At 40.2% G+C, this 24,349-nt stretch overlaps 2 protein-coding genes and 1 long non-coding RNA gene across 3 annotated transcripts; 1 reads left to right on the top strand and 2 right to left on the bottom strand.

Annotated features, from left to right (window-relative positions):
* Positions 1-3,736: 3,736 nt before the first annotated feature.
* On the top strand, positions 3,737-6,276 carry LOC138898978 (uncharacterized). The gene is made up of 5 exons (XM_070185088.1): positions 3,737-3,887; positions 4,677-4,824; positions 4,870-5,374; positions 5,458-5,606; positions 6,108-6,276. Exons 1-5 carry the CDS (start codon positions 3,737-3,739, stop codon positions 6,274-6,276), a joined length of 1,122 nt encoding a protein of 373 aa, XP_070041189.1.
* Positions 6,277-15,725: 9,449 nt separating this feature from the next.
* Positions 15,726-17,690, bottom strand: LOC138899560 (uncharacterized). The gene is made up of 2 exons (XR_011411268.1): positions 17,006-17,690; positions 15,726-16,213 (listed from the first exon to the last, which is right to left on the bottom strand). It is a non-coding gene; the product is annotated as an uncharacterized lncRNA (long non-coding RNA).
* A 4,423-nt stretch (positions 17,691-22,113) lies between these two features.
* LOC138898977 (uncharacterized) lies at positions 22,114-22,917 on the bottom strand. Its single transcript, XM_070185087.1, has 2 exons — positions 22,570-22,917; positions 22,114-22,485 (listed from the first exon to the last, which is right to left on the bottom strand). The coding sequence occupies exons 1-2, from the start codon at positions 22,915-22,917 to the stop codon at positions 22,114-22,116; spliced, it is 720 nt and encodes a 239-aa protein (XP_070041188.1).
* Positions 22,918-24,349: the final 1,432 nt, after the last annotated feature.

Raw genomic sequence — 24,349 nt, 5'->3', positions numbered from 1 at the left:
GTCTTGTGAAGTTGTAGGATTAAATAATTTTCTAATCTTTATGATAGGATTAAGCTAGTTTAATTAGCTTATAAGCTTAGCGAATCACTTATATAACATAAAATTTAAATTCGGGCTTATGAGTGGACATGTATTATTAACATATTCTTGTTTAACCCAAAATTTCTTCTCTCTTTTTTGTTTTATATTAAGTACCATTAAAAAACTAAAATCCCTAAAATTTTAACCATACCTACTTCAACTAGCTAGGATGTTCATAAATAGAAAATTACTACTAATTTAACAATGAAAATAAGATATATATGTCAACGAAATACTTACCTCGACGGAAAAAATGCCGGAGAAGTCGACTGAGGAGATACTGCCGCCGCTACCGCCAACCATTGCTGCAAAACAGATAAAAAAATTAATAAATTAAGGGGAGAATGGGGAGGACGGAGAGGGATAAGGGAGGAGGAAACGAGAGAGAGCAAACATACATTGTTCGTGGGGATGGGGGAGAAGGACGAGAGGAGAGAGGAGCTTCTGTGTTTTGGGGACGGGAGGGAGAGATGAGAGAAGAAGGAGAAAGAAAAGTGAGCTTCTCGTTTTTGGGGACAGGGTGTAGGGTGTTTTTTAAAAATTCTGACCGATTCGGTCGGAATTATTCTTTTAATTTTTTTTTTAAAAACTACCGACCAAATCGGTTAGAAATGAAGTCAAACAAGTCAAAATAAATTTTTCGCCAAAGGTTACGACGGATTTGGTAGGAAATGTGGTCGAAAGTTTTTAAAAATATATAGGAAATATTTTCTTGAAAATTCTGACGGATTCCGTCGGAAATTTCAGACAAAAAAATTCAGTCAGAAATTTCGGTCGAAAATTTAGCGTTTTTCTAGTAGTGTATAGCACTTAGAGATGCGTTTTGAAATGATACCTTTTTCGGCTTAGTGCACTCACGAGCAAAATGCCCTGGAACTTGAAAATTATAGCACTTTATCTTGCTCTTGTTTTTCTTCTTGTAGAACCGTTTTTCTTTCTTGGAATTTATCTTGTTTTTTTTCTTGGAGGATCCTTCTCCAGTCTCCTTACTCTTTCCGTCATTTTTCCAGTTTTACTTACGCTTGAAGCTTGATCTCTTTGTACCACTTGATTCTGTCACAAAGGCATTATGTACAACTTTAGTAGTACCAAGCCGCTCGTCTTCAAGCTCCACATGACGGGCAACATAAGCAAAGGTTTTGATGCTATCATTGTGGGTCAAGTTAACCTTCAGATGTTCCCAATTATTGGGAAGAAACCAAATTACTGCCTGCACCTGCTGCTAATAAGAGAGAACATGACCAACACTTTTGAGTTGAGTAATCATATTTGACATCACCCTTAGATGTCGCTTGACACTGTGATCATGATGCTTTTTGTACGTGTCAAACTTGATTGTCAGTTGTTGAAGGCGAGTCACAGTTGTACCCCCATATGCCTCTCTTAAATGTGCCCACATGGCTTGAGCAGTAGGATATTGTTCACATTCATGGATGAGATCATCTACAACTGAACTTACAAAAATTCCACGTGCAGTGGAATTTTTCTCTTTTCAAATATTGTAAGTTTCCAGATCCCTCCATTCGTAATTTTCACCATTCAGTTTGTCACCCTTGTTCAAGTCAGCAATGATACTTTTCAATACCATGTCTGTTATTAGAGACAATAATACAAAGTCAAACTCATCAATATATACCACAATCAATTTATGCATGTGTTTACACACTCAAGTAAATTAATTATAATATTAATTCTACATTTAGTATAGAATCGAAAGGTCACTACGTTTCAATTCATCATCTATAACTAAATATTTTAATTAATATTAAAATCACTTCTTAGTGTGTACTTTATTTCAAGTCTCAATTTATTATAAAATAAAATAATAAATAACATATGTAACTGGTGAGACAAACAACATAATTTAAAATTCATTAAAACAAAACATATAATAACAATTTACATGTTTGCTAGGACATCCATGTACCAATCGAATACTAACTCTTGAAAATATACGCTAAAAGGTGCACTAAGCCAAATATCATGATAATCTCAGTTAAAATTTAACCCCAAGGCTCTCGAAGAGAGTTTACTAAAATAGCTAATGCTTCCCAATCAGTAATTTCTATGTAATTAGCCAATTCAGCTCTTTTTAACTGAAAATGTGTACATATTCAGGAATGAAAGCATCGAGGCCCATTTTAAATTCCTTAAACTCCCTAAATTTCTTTTTTCCTTCCCTTCGTTCATCCCTTCGTTCCCTTAACTCATTTTGCATCGCTCTCGGGACATTTCTGATGACTTCAGTCTCCGAATCTGAATCATTATAGAAATAACTCCTGCGACGACGCAACCTTCTACGTTGTCCCCTTCCTCGACTTCGAGAACTCCCACCTGGAGTAATTCGAGCTTGTCCTTGTTCAACTATGTATGAAATAGGACCAAGGAAATAATAAGAATGGCTACAACCATTCATTATGACAACATATGTTATAATAACTCGTAGAAGTATATCAATGTAAGGGATAAGACTAAACTAATTTTCTAATTTAAGTGCACAGTGAGTTCAATTAAGGCCAAATCTCTAGTAATCACATGATCAAAGTCATGAACAAATAAGACTTGACATAGTGAAAAACAAAAGTTGACTAAATCTTTTGATTATAAATCTGTTTACCCTTAAAATTAAATAACAATTAAATTTATAATGTGGTTATAAGGACATGTGATTTCACTTCATACCAATTGATGAGGATTAATAACAGAAATGAACTATAAAGTAAAGCAAACTGGTGTTAGAATGGAACTTAGCCCTCGACTTTGGATACCCTCGAACTGGTTGATGCAAGAACAATTAAAGAATAACAAGCTGATGAACAATAGTATCCACGAGGAAGAGAATTATATTTCTTTTATATCTATCAACAATATATGTTACAAATGGTTAGTACTCCCCTTTATATAGTAGATAAATTCTACTTATGGTATAACTCTAATTACAGAAGGAAATCCCATGATTAGCTAATTAACAGTTTCTGATTTGATCTGTTCTGAGATTTACTCCATAATCCTCGACTAGTCACCGAGATTTACGCCATGATCCTCGACCAGTCACGGATCTCTCGCCTTTCTGTTATTATGCTATCTTCGATCTTTCTCGATGTCTGTCTCATTTGACTTCGATCGCTACTAGCCTCGATCTCGACAGGTACCTCGATTCTGAACTAGGTACCTTATCCTCGTGATTCAGTCTGTTCTGTTACGAGGCCATCCTTCGATGCAACCTCTTAGTCTCGGTCAAATAGTAAAATCGGGTGGGCCCGATTTTAACTGTATATAGATAGTCCCCTCATTTTTTGCAGTGTAATGATAAGAAACGAATTGAGCCTTTGATTTTCTACCTCGACCTATCATGACATCATCCTCATGATGTAAGCAATAGAAGTGACCAAAACGTCCCGTCTATACAGTTACCAAGGCATTAAATGCACGTCAGTCGATGGTCGGCCACCGCCAATTTTGAACTGTCGTTGTGAAATCTATAAATAGCAGCTCTATTCACCGTTTCAAACTTTTATTTTCAAATTTCTAATCTCCAAAGCTTTTTACACCTTCTAAGTTCTTCATCTGCAAATCTACGATTTTCACTGCTAACCCCTTCTTAGGACACCAAATCTTATCATCTCCTCTTTAACTTCAAATCCAAATGGAGAAAATGTCAAATATTGTTCCTCAAAAGGAAAACACTTCTTCATCGTGGCCGGTCGGCGACAAAACATCGGTGGAGCCGCGCCCTGAGGAGTGTGTTCTTGGGGTGTGTGTCCTCACTTCCGACTTTAAGATCGACAAAGCTTCGTCGGTCCCTGGTCGATGCGAGCCAATATCGAGGTATATATGCTTGATAACTGGGAGCTTCCTTAAGTAGGTGAAGAAAGACTGTAACTGGAAAGGCAAAGAAGTGATGATTCCGGCCCCCGAGGAAGACATCACTACACACGTAGAAGGATTTCTGAGTGTTTGCACTTACACTTTCATACTGGGCCCCCTCGATCCCATTATCGTCGGTTTCTGCCGTAAATATCAAATAACTGCAGGTTAGATCAATCCCTCTTTTTGGCGGATTGTTATTCTGCTCTAATTTTTCGTGAGCAAAGTCGAGGGGATGTCTTTCACCGTCGACCACCTCATCAAGTTGTACAGCCCCCGCCTCTATCGAGGTGGGTTAATAAAACTTCAGCATCAGGCTACCAAGGTGCTGTTCTCGAGCATATATGATGACAAGGATCGGGGCTGGATGGGCCAGTTCGTTCGAGTGAGGACTTCCAACCTAATTCCGTCCGAGAAGATGCCATTTCCCGAGAAATGGAATATGAAGCGTAAGTACAATCCCACTATTAGCTCATATTTAATGTTTTCCTCCTTTGCTTCTCCTCATCGATATCTTTTTCCGTGATGTAGCGATCGCTTGGATGCCCGGTGAAATTCCTAACCTTGTGAGCTGGTTTCGGGGCCTGGCTTCGACCTCTACATACGCTGAGCGCTCATGGTGCGATATATTAAAGGGCCTATGGGAGGCCAAAAATCATGGTAAGCCTATTTTCCACATCTTTGATGATTTTGCTAAAGCATTTCTTACTTAATTTTCTTTCATACAGGCCTTGGCAAAGATGCTGTCATGAGGCCCTTATCTGGTGAGGAGGAGACTTCAATCCCGACACCGAAACTGGCGCAGGACAAGAAGAGGAAAAAGACCTCAACCTCCGAGGATCCAAAACCTAAGAAGAAGAAGGCTCGTAAGTCGAAGTAGAACATCATCCTTCTGACCGAAGACTCTGTTCGACGTCTAAGGGAGGAAGACGAAGAAGAGGAAGAAGACGACTCTGGGCTAGTGGCCCGAGTAGGAATAAGCACCGAGGCCCCAAAGGCCACTGAATCGGTGAAGGCTGCAGAGACTCCATCTCGAGATGAGGAGGTCTCGGGAAGAGACTTGGGCAAAGTCCCCGAGTCATCAAGGATTGAAGATGCCTCCCACCATAATGAGCCAACGGTAGGTATGGTTGTAGGGGCTGGTCTTGAGGCCCCTCGAGATGGAGAGAATGCCCCAAGTGATCCACTTGGGGATATAGAAATGAGAGGCTCCTCGCTGCTCCCCTCATTTTTTGAGGAGATGATTCAAGAGGCTCGGGCCTTGAAGACCCCCTCCATTGAAGGAGCCCACGGAAGGGAGGACCCCTTCCGTGATTATTTTACTGGGGTCGAAGATGCTACCGGCCTGAGCGACTTGGAGGTCTCGAGGAAGGACTCGGGCGGGGTATCGAGCCTTTTTAACGAAGCACAAAAAGCTTTGAATCGGGTAAGCCTTAACTCCCCTTGTTACTATTACCCTTGTGTTCATTTTTCTCTTTCTGTCTAACTTCTTTTCTTCTTTCTGCATAGGCCTCAACGTTTTATCGGGAAGCATTTTCTCGGTCTCAGGTTGAGCTGAGTCGGTACGAGGCCGACATTCAAAGGCTTACCAAGGAGAGGAATGCCCTCAACCTTCTCGGTGGGCAAAAAGAAGAAAAGATCAAGGACCTCCGAGCCGAGTTGGCCACGGCTCACAAAGATCAGACCGACCTGATCGAGCAGGTAATGAAAATCCTAAAAGCTCATGGACTCGATTCGAGAATGGTGGTTAACATTTCAATGTCATAGCTATAGCAGAAGATCAAGAGGATCGAGTAGTTCCGTGAGGAGGTCAACATGATGAATGCGGAGGCCTTGGGGTGGAAAGAAGGTATGAACCGCTTTGCTGCAGAAAAAGAGACTGCTCCAGCCCAATTGTCATCGATCAAAAGTCAGCTTCGAGGCATAAAGTAGAAGAACTCGGCTCAGGCGAAGAAAATAGAAAAGCTCGAGGCTCGGTTGGCTTACGAACTTGCAAAGGCCCAATATCAAGCCGAAAAGACAAAGGCCGAGGCATATGCGATTGTCGCCGTCTACCGGGCCGATGCTGAAGCCGCTCAAGTCCAAGCGAGAGAGGCAGCCGAGACCGCTCAAATTCGAGCACATTGGATTGCTGAACTTGCCAAATGCCTATCTCGGAGGGAAACCCTAGAGGAGATCCATGCTCGAGGTTTCGATCTTACCGATGAGATAATAAAGGCTAAAGAGCATAAAGCTGCTGCTGGAGCGCTGGACTCTTCCGATGATGATGGCAGCAAGAGCAAGTCCGAGAATGGGGAGGACCTCGATGGAGAAGAACCTGCCCCTTAGGAATCTTAGGCTTTTTCTTTTTTTAATTTTTTGTGTGGGACCCTGATCGGTCCTTGTAAATATATTCGTATATATAAAAGATCTTTTTTCTCTTTGACTTGTCTTTATTCTATTTCCTACCTCGTGAAATTTCTATTTCATTCATACTTTATGAAAAGTTTTCTTGAAAGTTCGAGGCTCAGGCAACTTGATCGATGCCGGACTAGTGTAGTCTTAATCGAATGAGTACTTACTCGAACTCGGAGCAGGGTGACCCTTAGGTTTTAATTGAGTGGGGATGATTTCTCGAACTCAAAAATAAAATGGCCCTTTAGGCTCTTGAATTAGGCCAATACAGCCATAGTAAAAAGTATGGCTTTCTCCCTCTTTTTGGCTTGAAAAGTTTATTGTTTAATCATATAAAATCTGCTATACCTTAGCATGAAATAAGGAATTTTCTCGAGAGTTCGACGATCCATACCCATTAGGGTTTTCAAGGGTCGATATTATCGAGACCCTTTTGTTTCGTAATGCCTTAGAATAAAATATAGAATTTGTTCGAGAGTTCGAACGACTTTGTACCCATTAGGGTTTTTGAGGGTCGATATTATCGAAACCCTTAGTAATTAAGCCGAGGGTAGCCTTTTTAACCGATTTATGAAAATATTCAAAGGCCTATTTTTATAACGGAAATCGGACGTCTCCGATCCGTGTTAATTTGGCCGTAGCCTTTAGCTTTGGGATTCTCCTTTTGGGCTTGTTCCCCTATTATACTTCGAACTTGTTCAAAGTATCAGTCCTCGAGTGGGGTGGCCGTGGCCTATGAAATCGAAGGTTGCCTTTTTAAGGTCTTACGATCTCGAGGTTTTAGTAATTCGATCATGTCAATTTTTTTGGATGACAGTCCCCGAGTGAGGGGTAAATTGTTCGACTTTAGTTGTGACCGGACCTTAAGCCAGTTTCCACAATAGATCATAAGCACGAATTGTAAAGTAAAAATTTCTCTACGGCATGAAATATCTGGTAAGGAAAAATACTTTTTTCAATAGATTAACATGCGTAAATGTTTTCCATTAGGGCTCGAATAATCTACATGGGCATGGTTCATTCGACCGTTTGACCCTAAAGTTTACTTATCGAGACCCTGTCGGCACGAAGTATTTTCCTTGTAACTATCCGAGGGTGATTCCCCCCAGTATTTGAGGTTGATTGTAAAGGAGCCTCGGATACTGTTGAATTTCTCTAAGTTAGCACGAACAATGGTTGCCTCGTTAAAAACTTCGCCGGAAAAACCCATTTGGGACAAAAAATGGTCTAAGGGAAAAAGAGGGCAACGCGTGCTTTCAGACCTAAGGACTTTGTGTTTGAAGAATCTTTTGATGTCTTCGATTAAACATCTGTAAATGGTTAGTATAAAATATAAACGAAAGTGGAGAAGGTCGTACCTTAGCAATAATATCGTTTGAGGAGTGATATGTTCCAATTGTTTGGTAATTGTTCGCCGTTCATCGTGCCAACTTTGTAGGATCCCTTTTCGATGATATCGAGGACCTGATATGGCCCCTCCCAGTTCGGGCAAAGTTTTCCTTCGTTTGGGTCTCGAGTATTTAGGGTGACCTTTCTCATAACCAAGTACCCAATTTTAAAGTGTCGAATATTGGCCCTTCTATTGTAGTACCTTTCGATCCGCTGCTTCTGTGCGGCCATTCGAATGAGGGCGGCTTCCCGTTTTTCATATAGCAATTCGAGGCGTGTATTCATAGCCTCGTGATTTGACTCTTCCGTTGCATATCGAAACATGGCGATGGGTTCCCCGACTACAACCGGGATCAGAGCTTCAGCGCCATATACTAAAGAGAATGGTGTTGCCCCCGTACTGGATTTTGGCGTTGTTCGATACGCCCAAAGGACTTCGGGAAGTATTTCTCTCCATTTTCCCTTAGTGTCGTTCAATCTTTTCTTTAGATTTTGAATGATGGTTTTGTTTGTTGATTCGGCCTGTCCGTTCCCACTAGGATGATATGGAGTTGACAGGATGCTTTTTATTTTGTGATCTTCGAGAAACTTTGTCATTTTGCTGTCGATGAATTCCTTTCTATTATCTCATACGATCTCGGCAGACATCCCGAATCGACTTATAATATGGTCCCAGATGAAGTATATGACTTCTTTCTCTCTATTTTTCTCAAAAGCCAGTGCTTCAACCCACTTAGAGAAATAGTCAGTCATAAAAATAATAAATTTAGCTTTACCTGGGGCCAATGGTAGAGGGCCGACGATATCCATTCCCCATTTCATGAATGGCCATGGGGATAAGAGTGAGAGGAGTTGCTCTCCGGGTTGGTGAATCATAGGCGCATACCTTTGACATTCGTCGCACTTTCGAACAAACCCTTTTGTATCCTTTTCCATATCGGCCCAATAGTATCTTGCTCTGATGACTTTGTGAACCAATGATTCGGCACCAGAATGATTTTCACAAGTGCCCTCATGGATTTCTCATAAGACGTAGTCGGTATCTCTTGATCCCAAACATATTGCCAATGGTTTGAGGAGTGATATGTTCCAATTGTTTGGTAATTGTTCATCGTTCATCATGCCAAATTTGTAGGATCCCTTTTCGATGATATCGAGGAACAGATATGGCCCCTCCCAGTTCGGGCAAAGTTTTCCTTCGTTTGGGTCTCGAGTATTTAGGGTGACCTTTCTCAAAACCAAGTCCCCAATTTTAAAGTGTCGAAGATTGGCCCTTCGATTGTAGTACCTTTCGATCCGCTGCTTCTGTGCGGCCATTCGAACGAGGGCGGCTTCCCGTTTTTCATATAGCAATTCGAGGCGTGTATTCATAGACTCGTGATTTGACTCTTCTGTTCCATATCGAAACATGACGATGGATTCCCCAACTACAATCGGGATCAGAGCTTCAGCGCCTTATACTAAAGATAACAGTGTTGCCTCCGTACTGGATTTTGGCGTTGTTCGATACACCCAAAGGACTTCGGGCAGTATTTCTCTCCATTTTCCCTTAGCGTCATTCAATCTTTTCTTTAGATTTTGAATGATGGTCTTGTTTGTCGATTCGGCCTGTCCGTTCCCACTAGGATGATATGGCGTTGACAGTATGCTTTTTATTTTGTAATCTTCGAGAAACTTTGTCATTTTGCTGCCGACGAATTCCTTTCTATTGTCGCATACGATCTCGGCAGGCATCCCGAATCGACTTATAATATGGTCCCAGATGAAGTATATGACTTCTTTCTCTCTAATTTTCTCAAAATCCAGTGCTTCAACCCACTTAGAAAAATAGTCAGTCATAAAATAAATAAATTTAGCTTTACCTGGGGCCAGTGGTAGAGGGCTGACGATATCCATTCCCCATTTCATGAATGGCCATGGGGATAAGAGTGAGAGGAGTTGCTCTCCGGGTTGGTGAATCATAGGCGCATACCTTTGACATTTGTCGCACTTTCGAACAAACCCTTTTGTATCCTTTTCCATATCGGCCTAATAGTATCCTGCTCTGATGACCTTGTGAACCAATGATTCGGCACCGGAATGATTTCCACAGGTGCCCTCATGGATTTCTCATAAGACGTAGTCAGTATCTCCTGATCCCATACATATTGCCAATGGTCCATTTAACATTCTCTTAAATAGTGTTCCATCAACGACCAATGTGAATCATGCGGCCTTCGTACGTAGAGTCCTCGATTCCTTAGGATCCGATGGAAGCTTCCCGTTCTTCAGATACTCAATATATTTGTTCCTCCAATCCCAAGTCAGACTTATGGAGTTGATTTCAGCGTGGCCTTCTTCAATTACTGACCTTGAAAGTTGTACGACAGTTCTCGAGCTAATCTCGTCGTCTTCGACTGATGACCCCAAATTTGCAAGGGCATCGACCTCGCTGTTTTGTTCTCGAGGCACATATTGTAGAGTCCATTGTTTAAACCGATGTAGATCACCTATAATTTTTCCAAGTACCTCTGCATTCGATCTTCTCGAACCTCGAAGGTTCTGTTGACTTGGTTTACCACAAGCAAGGAGTCACATTTGGCCTCGATGACCTCTGCTCCCAAACCTTTAGCTAGCTCGAGACCTGCAATCATGGCCTCATACTCAGCCTCATTCTTAGTTAACTTGGAAGTTTTGATAGCTTGTCTAATTGTATTACCCGTGGGCAACTTTAAAATGATGCCTAGCCCGGACCCTTTCACGTTTGAAGCGCCGTCTGTGAAGAGGGTCCACACCACCGATGATGTACCCGACTTTAATAATAATTCATTTTCGACCTCGGGTACGAGGGCTGGCGTAAAGTCATCCACGAAGTCTGCTAAGATTTGAGACTTGATGGTCGTTCGGGGTCGATACTCGATAACTTACCCACTAACCTCGAAGGCCCATTTGGCCAATCGGCCCGAAAGTTCGGGCTTATGCAAAATATTACGAAGGGGATAAGTAGTCACCACAGAGATCGGGTGACACTAAAAATATGGTTTTAATTTCCTAGAGGCGCTTATTAGGTCAAGCGTTAATTTTCTAAGTGTGGGTATCGGGTCTCGGTCTCAGCTAAAGTTTGACTAATATAGTAAACAGGAAATTGCGTACCTTGCTCTTCTCGAACTAGGACCCTACTTACCACGATTTTCGAGACTACTAAGTACAAGTAGAGTCGCTCGTACGCTTTCGGACTATAAAGCAGTGGCGGGTTTGAGAGGTACCGCTTTAACTCCTCCAATGTTTGTTGGTATTCCGGGGTCCATGCAAAACTATTCTTCTTTTTGAGCAGTGAGAAGAACCTGTGACCTCTATCTGAAGACCTCGAGATGAATCGGCCTAGAGCGGCTATGCGTCCTGTTAATCTTTGTACGGCCTTAACATTATCCACAACTGTGATGTCTTCTATTTCCTTGATCTTATCGGGGTTGATTTTGATCCTTCGATTCGATACCATAAAGCCGAGGAACTTGCCCGAGCCGACCCCGAATACACATTTCTCCGGGTTGAGTTTCATGTTGTATTTCCTTAGTATATCGAAGGTCTCCTACAAATATGTCAAATGGTCCTCTGATCGTAGGGACTTAACTAGCATATCGTTAATATAAACCTCCGTTGATTTATATATTTGTTCAATGAAATATTCGATTTACTAAGCGTTGATAAGTAGCACCAGCATTTTTTAGTCCAAACGATATTACATTATAAAAATAGGCGTCGTACTTAGTGATGAACAATGTCTTTTCCTTATCCTCCGGATTCATTTGTATTTGATTGTACCCGGAGTAGGCATCGTGAAAACTAAGGATTTCGTGGCCGGCCGTGGCATCGATTATGCGATCGATATTCGGCAGAGGAAAAGAGTCTTTAGGACATGCTTTCTTTAAATCTTTATAGTCTACGCACATTCTAAATTTATTTTCCTTTTTAGGGACTACGACTATTTTTGCTAACCATTCGGGATATTATACTTCCCGAATGGATCCTATTTTGAGAAGTTTGGCTACCTCGTCCTTGATGAATGCATGTCTTACTTTGAATCGGGGCCTTCTCTTTTGAAAGTAAAAGTTCAAAATAGTGAAGAGAGGAGCTATTTATAGATTTCACAACGAGAGTTCAAAATTGGCGGTGGCCGATCATCGACTGACGCACATTTAATGCCTTGGTAACTGTACAGACGGGACGTTTCGGTCACTTCCATCGCTTACGTCATGAGGAAGACATCATGACAGGTCGAGGTAGAAAATCGAAGGCTCAATTCATTTCTTGTCATTACATTCCAAAAAATGAGGGGACTATCTGTATACGGTTAAAACCGGGCCAACCCGATTTTACTATTTGATCGAGACATGGAAGTTGCATCGAAAGACTGCCTCGTAAGGGAACAGACTAAATCACGAGGATAAGGTACCGAGTTTAGAATCGAGGTACCTATCAAGATCGAGGCTAGTAGCGATCGAAGCCAAATGAGACAGGCACCGAGCAAGATTGAAGATAACATAATAACAGAAAGACGAGATATTTGTGTCTGGTCGAGGATCATGGCGTAAATCTCGGTGACTGGTCGAGGATCATGGCGTAAATCTCAGAACGGATCAAATAAGAAATGGTTAATTAGCTAATCATGGGATTTCCTTCTGTAATTAGAGCTATACCATAAGTAGAATTCCTCTACTATATAAAGGGGAGTACTAACCATTTGTAACATATACTGTTGATAGATATAAAAGCAATATAATTCTCTTTCTCGTGGATACTATTATTCATCAGCTTGTTATACTTTAATTATTCTTGCATCAACTAGTTAGAGGGTATCCAAACTCGAGGGCTGAGTTCCATCCTAACACCGGTTTGCTTTACTTTATAGTTCATTTATGTTATTAATCCTCATATTTATCAATTGGTATTAAGTAAAATCACGTGTCCTTAGAACCACATTATAAGTTTAATTATTATTCAATTTTAAGGGTAAACAGTTTGGCACCCACCGTTTCGAACTTTTATAAATAGCTCCTCTCTTTTGTTTTACCAGGCGAAACTTCGGGTCCAAGCTAAATCGATGTATAGTGATCTATGGCGGGATCCCTGTCATATCTAGGTGGGACCAAGTAAAAAAATCTATGTTATTGATAAGAAATTTAATGATTTTTCCCTAAGCTCGGGGGGTAACCTCGTGCCCAGGTATACCTTTCGATCGGGTAGATGCTCGATCAACATGACTTCCCCCAGCTCTTCGACTATCGATTTGGTGGCATCGGAATCCTCGGGGATTAAGAAGGATCGAGGGATCCAGTAGTCATTGTCCTTGTCCGTTGCCTGCTTCTCCGACTGAGTCGAGGCTGGTGGATGTGGTTGCTATTTAGTTTCCTGTTTTCCTTTGGACTCTGCTCCCTTTGTTGACGAAAGCGCCGATACCGGTGTTACTTCGTCGACCGCGAACATTTATTTGGTAGCATGCTATTCCCCATACATCGTTTTTACTCCATCTGGTGTTGGGAACTTCAGCATTTGGTGAAGGGTTGAGGGGACCGCCCTTATGTTGTGAATCCAGGGTCTTCTGAGAAGTGCGTTGTATCTCATATCGCCCTCGATCACATGGAACTTTGTTTCTTGAATAGTACCATCTACATTTATTGGTGGGATGATTTCACATTTAGTTGTTTCACTCGCCATGTTGAAGCTATTGAGAATCCGAGCTGCGGGTATGATCTTATCTTGTAGGCCGAGCTGCTCCACGACCCTCGATCGAAAAATATTGGCCGATCTTCCTTGATCAATTAAAACACATTTAACTTGAATTTTATTCATAAGGATAGAGGTTACCAAAGCATCATTGTGGGGTTGTGAGATCCCTTCTGTTTCCTCATCATTGAATGATAAAGTGCCTTTTGGCACATAGTCTCAAGTTAGTTTTTCCCTGGTGATTGATACTTTAGTGCGTTTGAACACGGACCCTTGTGGAATATCGACCCCACCAACGATCATGTGAATCACATGCTGTGGTTCTTCCTGTTTGCATCCCTGTCTCTCAAATGGATTTTAGCTCGGTCGCTCAAGAATTCTCGAAGGTGACCCTCGTTGAATAGACATGCCACTTCCTCCCTTAGTTGTCTGGAGTCTTCGGTTTTATGACCATGTATACCATGGTATTTCCATATTTGATTGGGGTTTCTTTGGTATGGATCGGTTTGTTGGGGTCTGGGCCATCTAGTATCTTTGATTCTCCCAATGGCTGACACAATATCTGATGCATCGATGCTAATGTTGTATTCTGATAATCGTGGTGCTTCTGTGGGATCGACATGTTTATCGAAGACACTTTTGCTCATGATCCCTCGAGAGCTCTGTCCTCGATCGTTCCTTCAATTATTTCAAAAGGGATTGCATCATGGGCCGCTATTTCTATGATCTGCGTTGTATGGTTGATACCGATTTCTGTTCGACCGGGGTTCTCTGCCGATATCCCTTTGAGTTCTGCCGACGGGCCTGTTTGGATAAACGGAGCCGGAAAGGGTCCCTAATTGATCATCCTCGACCCTGATCTTTGACTGGTACCGATTATGTACATCGGCCCAGGTTACTGCTGGATATTCAATTAAATTATGCTTTAGCTGTCGTGATGCCACCGAACTTTGTTCGTTCAAACCTTGAGTAAAAGCTTGAACAACCCAATCGTCTGTGACCGGTGGTAGTTCTATGCGTTCCATCTGGAACCGAGATACGAATTTCCTCAACATTTCGTTGCCTTTTTGTTTCACCTTGAAGAGGTCCGACTTCCTAGTCGCAACCTTTATTACTCCGGCATGTGCCTTACGAAAGAGTTTGCAAGCATGGCGAATGAATCAATAGAATTAGGCGGCAAATTGTGGTACCATATCATTGCTCCTTTCGACAAGGTTTCTCCAAATTTCTTCAGTAGAACAGATTCAATCTCATCGTCTTCCAAGTCATCCCCTTTTATTGCGCATGTATAAGAAGTGACATGCTTATTAGGGTCAGTGGTTCCATTGTACTTAGGAATCTCTAGCATTCAGAATTTCTTTGGAATGGGTTTTGGAGCCGCACTTGGGGGGGAAAGCTTCTGTATGATTTTTTTTGAATCCATACCCTTTAGAATAGGCGGTGCCCCCGGTATTTGGTCAACCCGGGAGTTGTATGTCTCTACTTTCTTGTTATTTGCCTCGATTGTCTTTTCTCCGGACTCAATCCGTTTAGTGAGCTCCTCGAGCATTTTCATTAAGGGGGATCAGTCCCCGATTCGTTAGCGTTCGACCTTTCCAACATAGGTTCGGTCCTGTGAACAACTTCTGGTTCGATCCTACTCGGTGTTCGGTGCTGATTTTGTAGTTGTGCTATAGCAACTTGTTGAGCCTGTAACATTTCGAATATCAATTGGAGGCTAACTCCACCATCTTCGCCGCCTTGCGCACCTCGACCACCTGATTGAACTTCCCTACGTATGCTACCTTCGGGATCAATGCCCAAATTTGCACTTAGGGCGACATGTGAACTGACATTGATGAGATTTGCAATTGGTGCTTCCTCGAGGTCAGCCTGAGGCACCTCGATCCCTAGGGCGGCTATATTGTCATTTTCCCCGTGAAATCCGAGGTCATTGTCACCATGTGTAGGCGTTGCTTGTGAGTTTGACATATTTATCCTGAAAACAAAGATTCTTACGTGAATAAGTGTAAAGCAGTGTGTGTTATCAGAATCAATATTAAGCAATCACTATTATTCTTAGCCCCACGGAGGGCGCCAAACTGTTTACCCTTAAAATTGGATAACAATTAAACTTATAATTTGGTTTTAAGGATACGTGATTTCACTTAATACCAATTGATAAATATGAGGATTAATAACAGAAATGAACTATAAAGTAAAGCAAACCAGTATTAGAATGGAACTCAGCCCTCGAGTTTGGATACCCTCGAACTGGTTGATGCAAGAACAATTAAAGTATAACAAGCTGATGAACAATAGTATCCACGAGGAAGAGAATTATATTGCTTTTATATCTGTCATCAGTATATGTTACAAATGGTTAGTACTCCCTTTTATATAGTAGAAGAATTCGACTTATGGTATAACTCTAATTACAGAAGGAAATCTCATGATTAGCTAATTAACCATTTCTGATTTGATCCGTTTCGAGATTTACGCCATGATCCTCGACCAGTCACCGAGATTTACGCCATGATACTCGACCTGTCACGGATATCTCGCATTTCTGTTATTATGCTATTTTCGATCTTGCTCGATGTCTGTCTTATTTGGCTTCGATCGCTACTAGCCTCGATCTCGACAGGTACCTCGATTCTGAACTCGGTACCTTATCCTCGTGATTCAGTTTGTTTTGTTACGAGGTCGTCCTTCGATGCAACCTCCCGATCTCGGTCAAATAGTAAAATCGGGTACCGTACACAAAATCCATGATATTAGCCATTCTGTAGGAGTGTTTCTGTTAACAACATGCAATTCTTCATCTTAAAATAATAAGAAAAGCAAGGAGGGACATGACAAAGAAAACTGACAGGTCAAATCCCAAAGTTTATATAAGTGAATTAAGTTCTCTGCAATTTGAAATACCCTTTCATGTGGGCAAAAGAACTAACAAAAACAGGCCCTACTTCAAATAATATCAATCAAATACTCCCAGAAACAAAGTTCTATGAAACTGGGATAACCAAGATAAGAAAATATTTGTCTATTTAGCAGTAGGAAGACGTAAATCTTCGAACTAATGCGTAAGTCCTTGTTTTAACTCAAGTCATGAACTAATACTTGGGGAAACAACTATTTCTATTTTATTTCGAATTGAGAGTTAGAAACCAATTCCAATTGTACAATTAAAAGAAGTTCTTCCAATATTATGTTCTCTCAATTTTATTTCTAGAATAAAATTCTTATGAAAGTAGGACACACCACTGATGTTCTCCACATATTGTGCAAGCTAATAAGATCAATGTCGGTTTACGCCCAAATTGCAAACACACATACAAAAATTAAGTCCTTCAAAATCTTGAACTCTCTTTCAACAAGAAAAGTGATACCGACTACTATTCCAAAGTTCTTTATTCTTTTCACAATCTGTTAATGTGCAACAAAAAATAAAATTGCAACGAACAGTATATTAAAGATACTTCTCACACAGTATTTTACATTGAGACAATCAACAACTACGAGCAAACAACGCAGGTTCTGATACCATTGATAGTTCAATAATCGCGGAGCGAGAGCAACATTAGTGTACCTGTCAACAACGCAGCGGACACAGAGTTGCAATTTTTTGAACTCACTACCAAAATAATAGCCACAAGTCTGTATTTTGAATCTCCAGAAAACAAAGTTTTTGTTCACAAACTAAATGCCTAAAGTTTACTGTGTTCTATCTTTTTTCTTGCCAGGGAGAATCTTTGTACTGAAGAGAAATATATAGAGAAGAGGAGATGAGGAGAACTGCCAATAACTTTTTCTGTTTCCTCGCTCCAACTACTTTTTAATCGTGCGGCACTTTTCCTTTTTTTATGTGAGTTAATAAACTCCACTGATAATTAACTTTCATCAGCCTTATCTCTTATATGTGGGCCGGATCAGTCCATAAGTGTGACCCGTAACTTAAACCCAATATCCTATCTGATAGAGAAGTAATTATTTTTTTAGTTGTTGGCTGTATGTAATTGCATTTTTCTATCAACAGGAAAACGTACCACTAGAGGAGATTTTTCAGAATCTGAGTTGTAGCAGAGAGGGGCTTACTTCTCAAGATGCTTAGAGGAGACTTCAAATTTTTTGTTATAATAAGCTTGAGGAGAAGTATGTATACATTTCTCTCTTATTTTCCTCTTAATTCATCTTGTTTATGTAAAGCTCTGTCTTTGGAATTATAAGTTAATTTGGCTTATTTGATCGAAAGTAGCTAATAAATATAAGTAGTGAAAAATAGAAGCAAATCCAAATTTTGATTTTTAATAAGTTCAGTCTTTAAAATTTCCAACATTAAATAATTATACATTTGGCTAAAACTTTAGTATTTTAGGTATATATCCATATTTTGTATTTAAAATAGCTAATAAGCTACATCCGACCTGATGAAAATCATTTATAAGTATGAAAATTAATTTTATAAATAATTTTTTTATATATTTAGATAAAAATGCTGAAATAATAATACGTAATATATGTTGTAACTTAAGATTTCCTGACTATGTTTGAACTGTAATAAATATCATATTTTTGGCTGACGTGACACTTGATGTGTTTTGTACGTGATGACATCGCGTAAAAATCCTTCAAAAGTATCATTTTTCATTAATCTTTTTCTTTTTCTCTTTCTCCCTTTCTTTCCTTTTCTTTTCTCTTTCTTGTTTCTTCTTCTGCTATCCGTCATTTCCCTCACTATAGCTCCTTCTCCATTTCATCTCCAAACTTTCACAATAGTTCCTTCTCCTTTTTTTTTCTTTTTTCTTTCTCTTTCTTTTCTTTCTTTTTTATTCTTTTTTCGTAACAACTTTGAAGATCCAAAATATAAAATAGATCCACCATGACTCAAGTTTATTTTTTTGGGTTAAAATATTTTCTTTCCCTTTGAGAAGATCTGAAATGGAGGTGGGCTTGACGAAAATTTATCGTTAAATGGATGGAATATCCTTGACTAATATTCGAATTTTAGTAAAAATAAGGCTTGTTCTTCGAAAACTCAAAAATTCAGGCAAGAACAATAAAGAGATCTGGAAAAGATTAACAATGGAAGTTCACCGGTCAAAAAACTTTTGTTGTTCTACCAGAAAATGTGATTCTAATTTGGTGTCAAGTTTGATTTCAATTCTTGAGTTTTTCTGTATTTTGGTGATGATTTGGAATACTTTTGATGGGCTTTGATTGATTTCTATTTTTATTCCAAGAAATCTTGAGTTAGAAAAGACGGAGTTCTGCCAGAGGAAATCTTTGGCAAGTTTGAGCTCATCGGAGAAGAAGGTGGCCCCCAAAAAAGCAAAAAGATAAAAAGATAAAATTAAAATAATGAACAAAAATAAAAATAATATAAAAGAAATGACGTGGAGCAAGCTGGTTGGTGCGTGTCATCCATTGATTTCCTTGAAAGTGGTGGTTATCTCAAAATGTGGTATTTATTACAGTTCAAACAAAATCGGGGATCATAGGACCCTCGCAAAGTATAAGGGTGCATCTAGTAAAGTGGAACAATCACAATAGGTAATTATGTATTATCCCAAGTAAATTCCTGAAGTTTCTAGGATTTATGTGGAATCCACTTTCATGGGTCATGGAAGCTGCATCAATTATGGCGATTTGTCTTGCCAATGGATGAGTCGGCTCTTCTTTCTTCTTCTTTTCCATCTTTGGATATAAGGGTGGCAAGTGGGTCGGGCGGGACCCTAAACGGGCCAAAAGGACCGATTTTGTGGACCGCGGTCCCGATCCTAAAATAAATGGGCTAAACGTATTTTTTGTAGGTACCGTCTCGGGACCGGGCCCACGCATTCATGATCCCGGGCTAAATTGGCCGGGCCCACGGTCCCAACGAACTAAATGGGCGTAATGACTATTTTTTTAAAAATTAAATAGAAATTAGAGACAAAAGGATGTTAAAATAATATCTAAGGCACTGCCTTGTAATTTTATTATAGAATTGTGACCTAATTTTTTAATTCAAATTTAAAGGCAAAAATATTGTAAAAAGATATTCAAAGCAATACCTTGTAATTTTATTATAGTAATAAAAAAAATGACAATATCTTTCTTAGTCTTCCATCCTCCCCCTCCTATGGAATGAGCACAACAAGGTGCTAATACCATAATTGAGAAGAAAAAAGAACTAATCAAGAAGTGCCAAAAATACAAGTTACATAATACATACTAATTTTTGTTCATACAAGTTACATGCTATCTCTTACAAACTTCATAAATCCTTCAAGGTTCGGAAGAAGTTACGTTGATGGTGGCGAAAAAATAGCTTGGTCATTGCCGCTTCCATTGTCGGGCGAAATAGCATCCTCAGCAAGTTCAGCTAGCATTTCTTCGTAAGCTTCGTCTACCTCTGGTTGTGATTCAGCAAGTCCAAAATTTTGTTCTTTCTGAACAGATCAAATCTCTGAAAAGTACTGATTTTTCCAAGCTATCCCTCATAGACACTGTATGATCAACGATTTGACGTTTTGGTTGACTGAAGCGCTCTCCGATGTCACTGTTGAAACTTGAATAGTTAAAAATATCTCAGGTCATCTTTGAAAGAACCAGAAAGTATTTTTCTATGTCCTTCCACCATTGTAAAATATTAAAGGTGCCGTCGGAATTCACTTCCTCAAGTTGCTACGACAAATATACTTCAAGCTCATTTAGTTGTGAAAAATCACTACTACTAGAACCAAAAGAACCCCTGTCATTGATTTCAAGGCCATCATGTGGCCTCTCCTCCTCCTCCAAACAAGACAAGTGGCCCGCCACTTGGTTTTAACTACCCTTCTTGTCTTGAATATCGATATCAAATTCATGCAACAAGAGTACCCATCTCATCAACCGAGCTTTAGATTCCTTTTTGCTCTTAAGGTAGCGAAGCGCCGCATGATCAGCGTGGGTAACAACTTTGACATCCATCAAGTACGAGCGAAACTTCTTAATTTCAAATATAATAGCAAGGAGATCTTTCTCCGTAATGATATAGTTTACAGGGGCACTATTCATGGTCTTACTATCATAGTAAACCGGATGAAAAACTTTGTTGATACGTTGCTCCAAAATAGCTCCAACCGCTATGTCACTTGCATCACACACGAGTTCAAAAGGCAAGCTCCAATCTGGAGCAGTAATGATAGGAGTGGTTGTCAACTTGAGCTTCAATTGTTCAAAAGCCCTCATACAATCATCATTGAAATGGAAGTTTTAATCCTTCTTGAGTATCTTACACAATAGGTTCACCACTTTAGAGAAATTTTTGATGAGGCGCCGGTAGAAACCCGCATGGCCTAAGAAACTCTGCACACCCTTCACCGAAACTGGGGGTGGAAGATTAGAAATCACCTCAATCATCTCCTTGTCAACTTCAATTTCATTCTTTGAGATTTTATGGCCAAGTACAATGCCTTCGTCAACCATGAAATAACATTTCTCCCAATTGAGCACCAAATTGGTCTCTTTCACATCTATTTAACACTTTGTCCAAATTTGCAAGACAATCATCAAAAAAATCCCCAACCACGGAAAAGTCATCCATGAAGACTTCAAGGTAGTCCTACACAATATCCATGAAAATAACAATCATATATCATTGAAAAGTCGTCGGTGCATTGCATAAACCAAAAGACATCCTCTTGAAAGCAAAAGTACCATAAAGACATGTAAAGATTATTTTCTCTTGATCGTCCAGAGCAATAAGAATTTGGTTGTCGCTCGAGTACCCATCAAGAAAATAATAGAAAGCACGGCCGGCCAATCTATCGAGCATGTGGTCCAATAAAGGAAGTGGAAAGTGATCCTTCCTTGTGACTTTGTTGATCTTACAATAATCCATACAAACTCTCTTACCGGTCACAGTTCTTGTAAGAATTAACTCATTCTTATCATTTGTAACAACCGTCATGCCCCCTTCTTTGGGACACATTGAACCAGAGAGGTCCATGAACTATCGGAGATAGGGTAGACAACCCCGGCATCCAACCACTTGATAATCTCCTTCTTGACCACTTTTAGCATAGCCTCATTGAGTCTTCTTTGATGTTCAATGGACAGTTTAGAATCATCCTCCAACTTTATCTTATGCATGCAAAATGTGGGGCTTATACCCCGAACATCCGCCAAAGTCCACCCAATATCCTTCTTACTCTTTTGCAACACCACCAATGTGGAATCAACATGCACGTTAGTCAAACAAGAGGAAAGAATAACCGGCAAAGTAGAACAAGGGCCAAAAAATTCACACGAAGGTGTGGAGATAATGGCTTCAACTCCAAAGTAGGTGGCTCTTCAATTGAAGGCTTTGTAGGAGGGTGGTCTTCCTATTCTTGAGATCCAAAGATAATTTTCGGTGTGCATAGTTGTACGACCCCATTCCTTGCAAAGAATTCACACACTCCATGAAACCATCCATCTTGTTATCATCAAAGTTGAGCAAAACAGCTTCCAACATTTATTTTAGCACTTGTATCATCACCAATAATATCGGTCACCAAGTCCACAAAAGAACACACCTCATTGCTATTTGGTTGCCGCATAGACTTACACACATGGAATATCATATTTTCATCACCAACACGAAAAGTGAGTTCTCCGGCTTCCACATCATAAAGAGCCTTACCCGTAGTGAGGAAAGGTCTCCCAAGAATAATAGGCACTTCATAATCAACTTCACAATCTAGAATAAAAAAGTCCGCCGGATGCACCAGGATCCTCCAACTTAGGAGCCATGAAATGAAATATTGCACTCACTTGATGAGTGACCTTGATAGTTTCAAAATTTATTGACCGCTTCTTGGTGACAAGATCTTTCATAAACTTTGCATAATCGGGTATTTGTTCCAAAACATCTACCAATGGCACATTAATAGACAGACTGTTCATCATTTGAATGAACTTCTTGAATTGTCTCTCACCATTTTGATTGGAAAGTCTTTGAGGATAGAGAGGTGTAGGCTTGGACAATGGTGCCTTTTCATTTTGCACTACCTGCTCCGGTATGTCAATGATGTGCTCCCTAGACGGGTTCACCTCCTCTTGAGTCTATTCCATACTATCATCAATGTTAATCTGCACCTCATCATTTTCTTGAACATCATTATTTGGGATTTCCTCTTCTTATATGACTTGGTCATCATCCACAAGCTGCTTTTCACTTGAGGTGGGTGCATTCCAGCCTCTTCCACTTCTTGTGATAACCGCCATAGCATGCCCCGTATTGTTATCACCCTTTGGGTTCACCATCGTATCACTTGGTAGTGCACCCTTAGGATGATTATTAAGAGCTTGAGATATTTGCCCCATTTGAACTTCAAGATTATGGATTGATGTGTTATGTGAGGCAAGTTGGGCATCCGAATCGGCATTCTTTTCCATCATTTGCTTAAAAATATTATCAATGCATCCCATCACATTGTTTGAAGAACTTGAACCATGTGAAGGATAAAGAGGTGGGTTGCTAGGTTGTTGATACATTAGGGGCCTTTGAAAACCCGACCCCCGATTTCCTTAATTGTTTCCCTAACTACCTTGATTGTTGCCTCCCCAGTTTCCTTGGTTGTTGTTGTGGTGCCAATTCCCTTGATTGTTAGAACCCCAATTGCCTTGGTTATTTTGTGGTCGTCATTATTATTGATTGGAGCCTCGAAAGTTGTTCCTTTGCCCTTGGTAATTGTTCACATATTGAACCTCTTCTTCTTTCTCATGATAAGAATTATCTCGATTAAAACCACCATCATCTTGTACATAATTTTCCACTAGGGTTTGCATTTGTGGACCCTTGGTCCTCTTCTTGGTAACCAACACATTTATCCCTTTCATAGCATGAACTTGCCTAGGTGCTTGAAATTGATTAAGTTGGTCCTTTGAAAGTTGAGTCATGGTTGTTGTCAATTCGGCAATGGCTTTCCCATGGTCTTGCAACTCTTTATGGAGGTGAATCATGTTGGGATCACCTTGTGGAATATTGGCTTGTGATTTCCAAGCTGACGATATTTCCTCCATTTCATCAAGAATCTCACATGCCTCCACATAAGGTGTTGTTATAAAGTTTCCACTGGCTAATTGATTGACCACACATTGGTTCATAATATTCATACCACGGTAGAAAGTTTATTGGATCCTGTTTTCGGTCATATCATTATTCGGTCACTCCTTCACCATTGTCCGATACCTCTCTCAAATCTTATCCAACGGTTCATTGGGCTCTTGCTTGAAAGCTAATATTTCATCCCTAAGAGTAGCCATGTGCCGGGGAGAGAAACATTTAGCAATAAACTTTGCCGCCAATTCATCCAAAGTATGTATCGAATGATTAGGCAAGCGTTCCGACCAATCTAAAGCTTTACCCTGTAGAGAGAAGGGAAACAACCTTAGCCTCAAAGCATCCTCGGAAATATTCGTTTGCTTGCTGAACCAACACGTATCCACAAAACCCTTCAAATGTTATAGGCATTTTTCTTTGGCGCACCGGTGTAAAAGCCTCATTGCTCTAGCAAAGTGAGCATCACATTGGTAATTTGAAAGTTTTCTGCCCTAATGCGAGGGGGGTTATTGCACTTGCATAACCTTTATTGGGCAAAATCTGGTGTTGTGCTACTTGTGGTTGTGGTGGTGGAGGTGGGGGTGGTGGGGGCACGTTATCTTGTTGACCCAGTCCTCGATGATTCGGTTGTGTCACTTGAAGTACATTATCTAGTTGTTCCTCCTCGCCGTCCAACTCACCTAATGGCATATTTTCAAGCTCATTGTTCGCCATTTTTTACCTATAATTTCTTCAACAAATTAGTAACACGGAAGGGAAAGAAGATATTTCAAAAACACACTCAAATATATAGCTAACACTGTCAAAACTCCTCGACAATGACGCCAAAAATTGATCCACGTCTAGTCCACACTTAATAATGAG

Source organism: Nicotiana tomentosiformis, chromosome 9 (genome assembly GCF_000390325.3).
Source record: "Nicotiana tomentosiformis chromosome 9, ASM39032v3, whole genome shotgun sequence".
Taxonomy (NCBI): Eukaryota; Viridiplantae; Streptophyta; class Magnoliopsida; order Solanales; family Solanaceae; genus Nicotiana; species Nicotiana tomentosiformis.
This window is presented reverse-complemented; position numbering and strand designations above follow the sequence as displayed.

What these genes read in the sequence shown, in the direction of transcription:
- LOC138898977 (XM_070185087.1), bottom strand. Translation starts at nt 22,917, where the DNA reads ATGTATCAACAACCTAGCAACCCACCTCTTTATCCTTCACATGGTTCA. An exon ending in AGCTTGTGGATGATGACCAA is followed by an intron (nt 22,486 to 22,569) that starts GTCATATAAGAA and finishes AGTATGGAATAG; the next exon opens with ACTCAAGAGGAGGTGAACCC.
- LOC138898978 (XM_070185088.1), top strand. Translation starts at nt 3,737, where the DNA reads ATGTCAAATATTGTTCCTCAAAAGGAAAACACTTCTTCATCGTGGCCG. An exon ending in AAGAAGGCTCGTAAGTCGAA is followed by an intron (nt 4,825 to 4,869) that starts GTAGAACATCAT and finishes TCGACGTCTAAG; the next exon opens with GGAGGAAGACGAAGAAGAGG. An exon ending in CACAAAAAGCTTTGAATCGG is followed by an intron (nt 5,375 to 5,457) that starts GTAAGCCTTAAC and finishes CTTTCTGCATAG; the next exon opens with GCCTCAACGTTTTATCGGGA.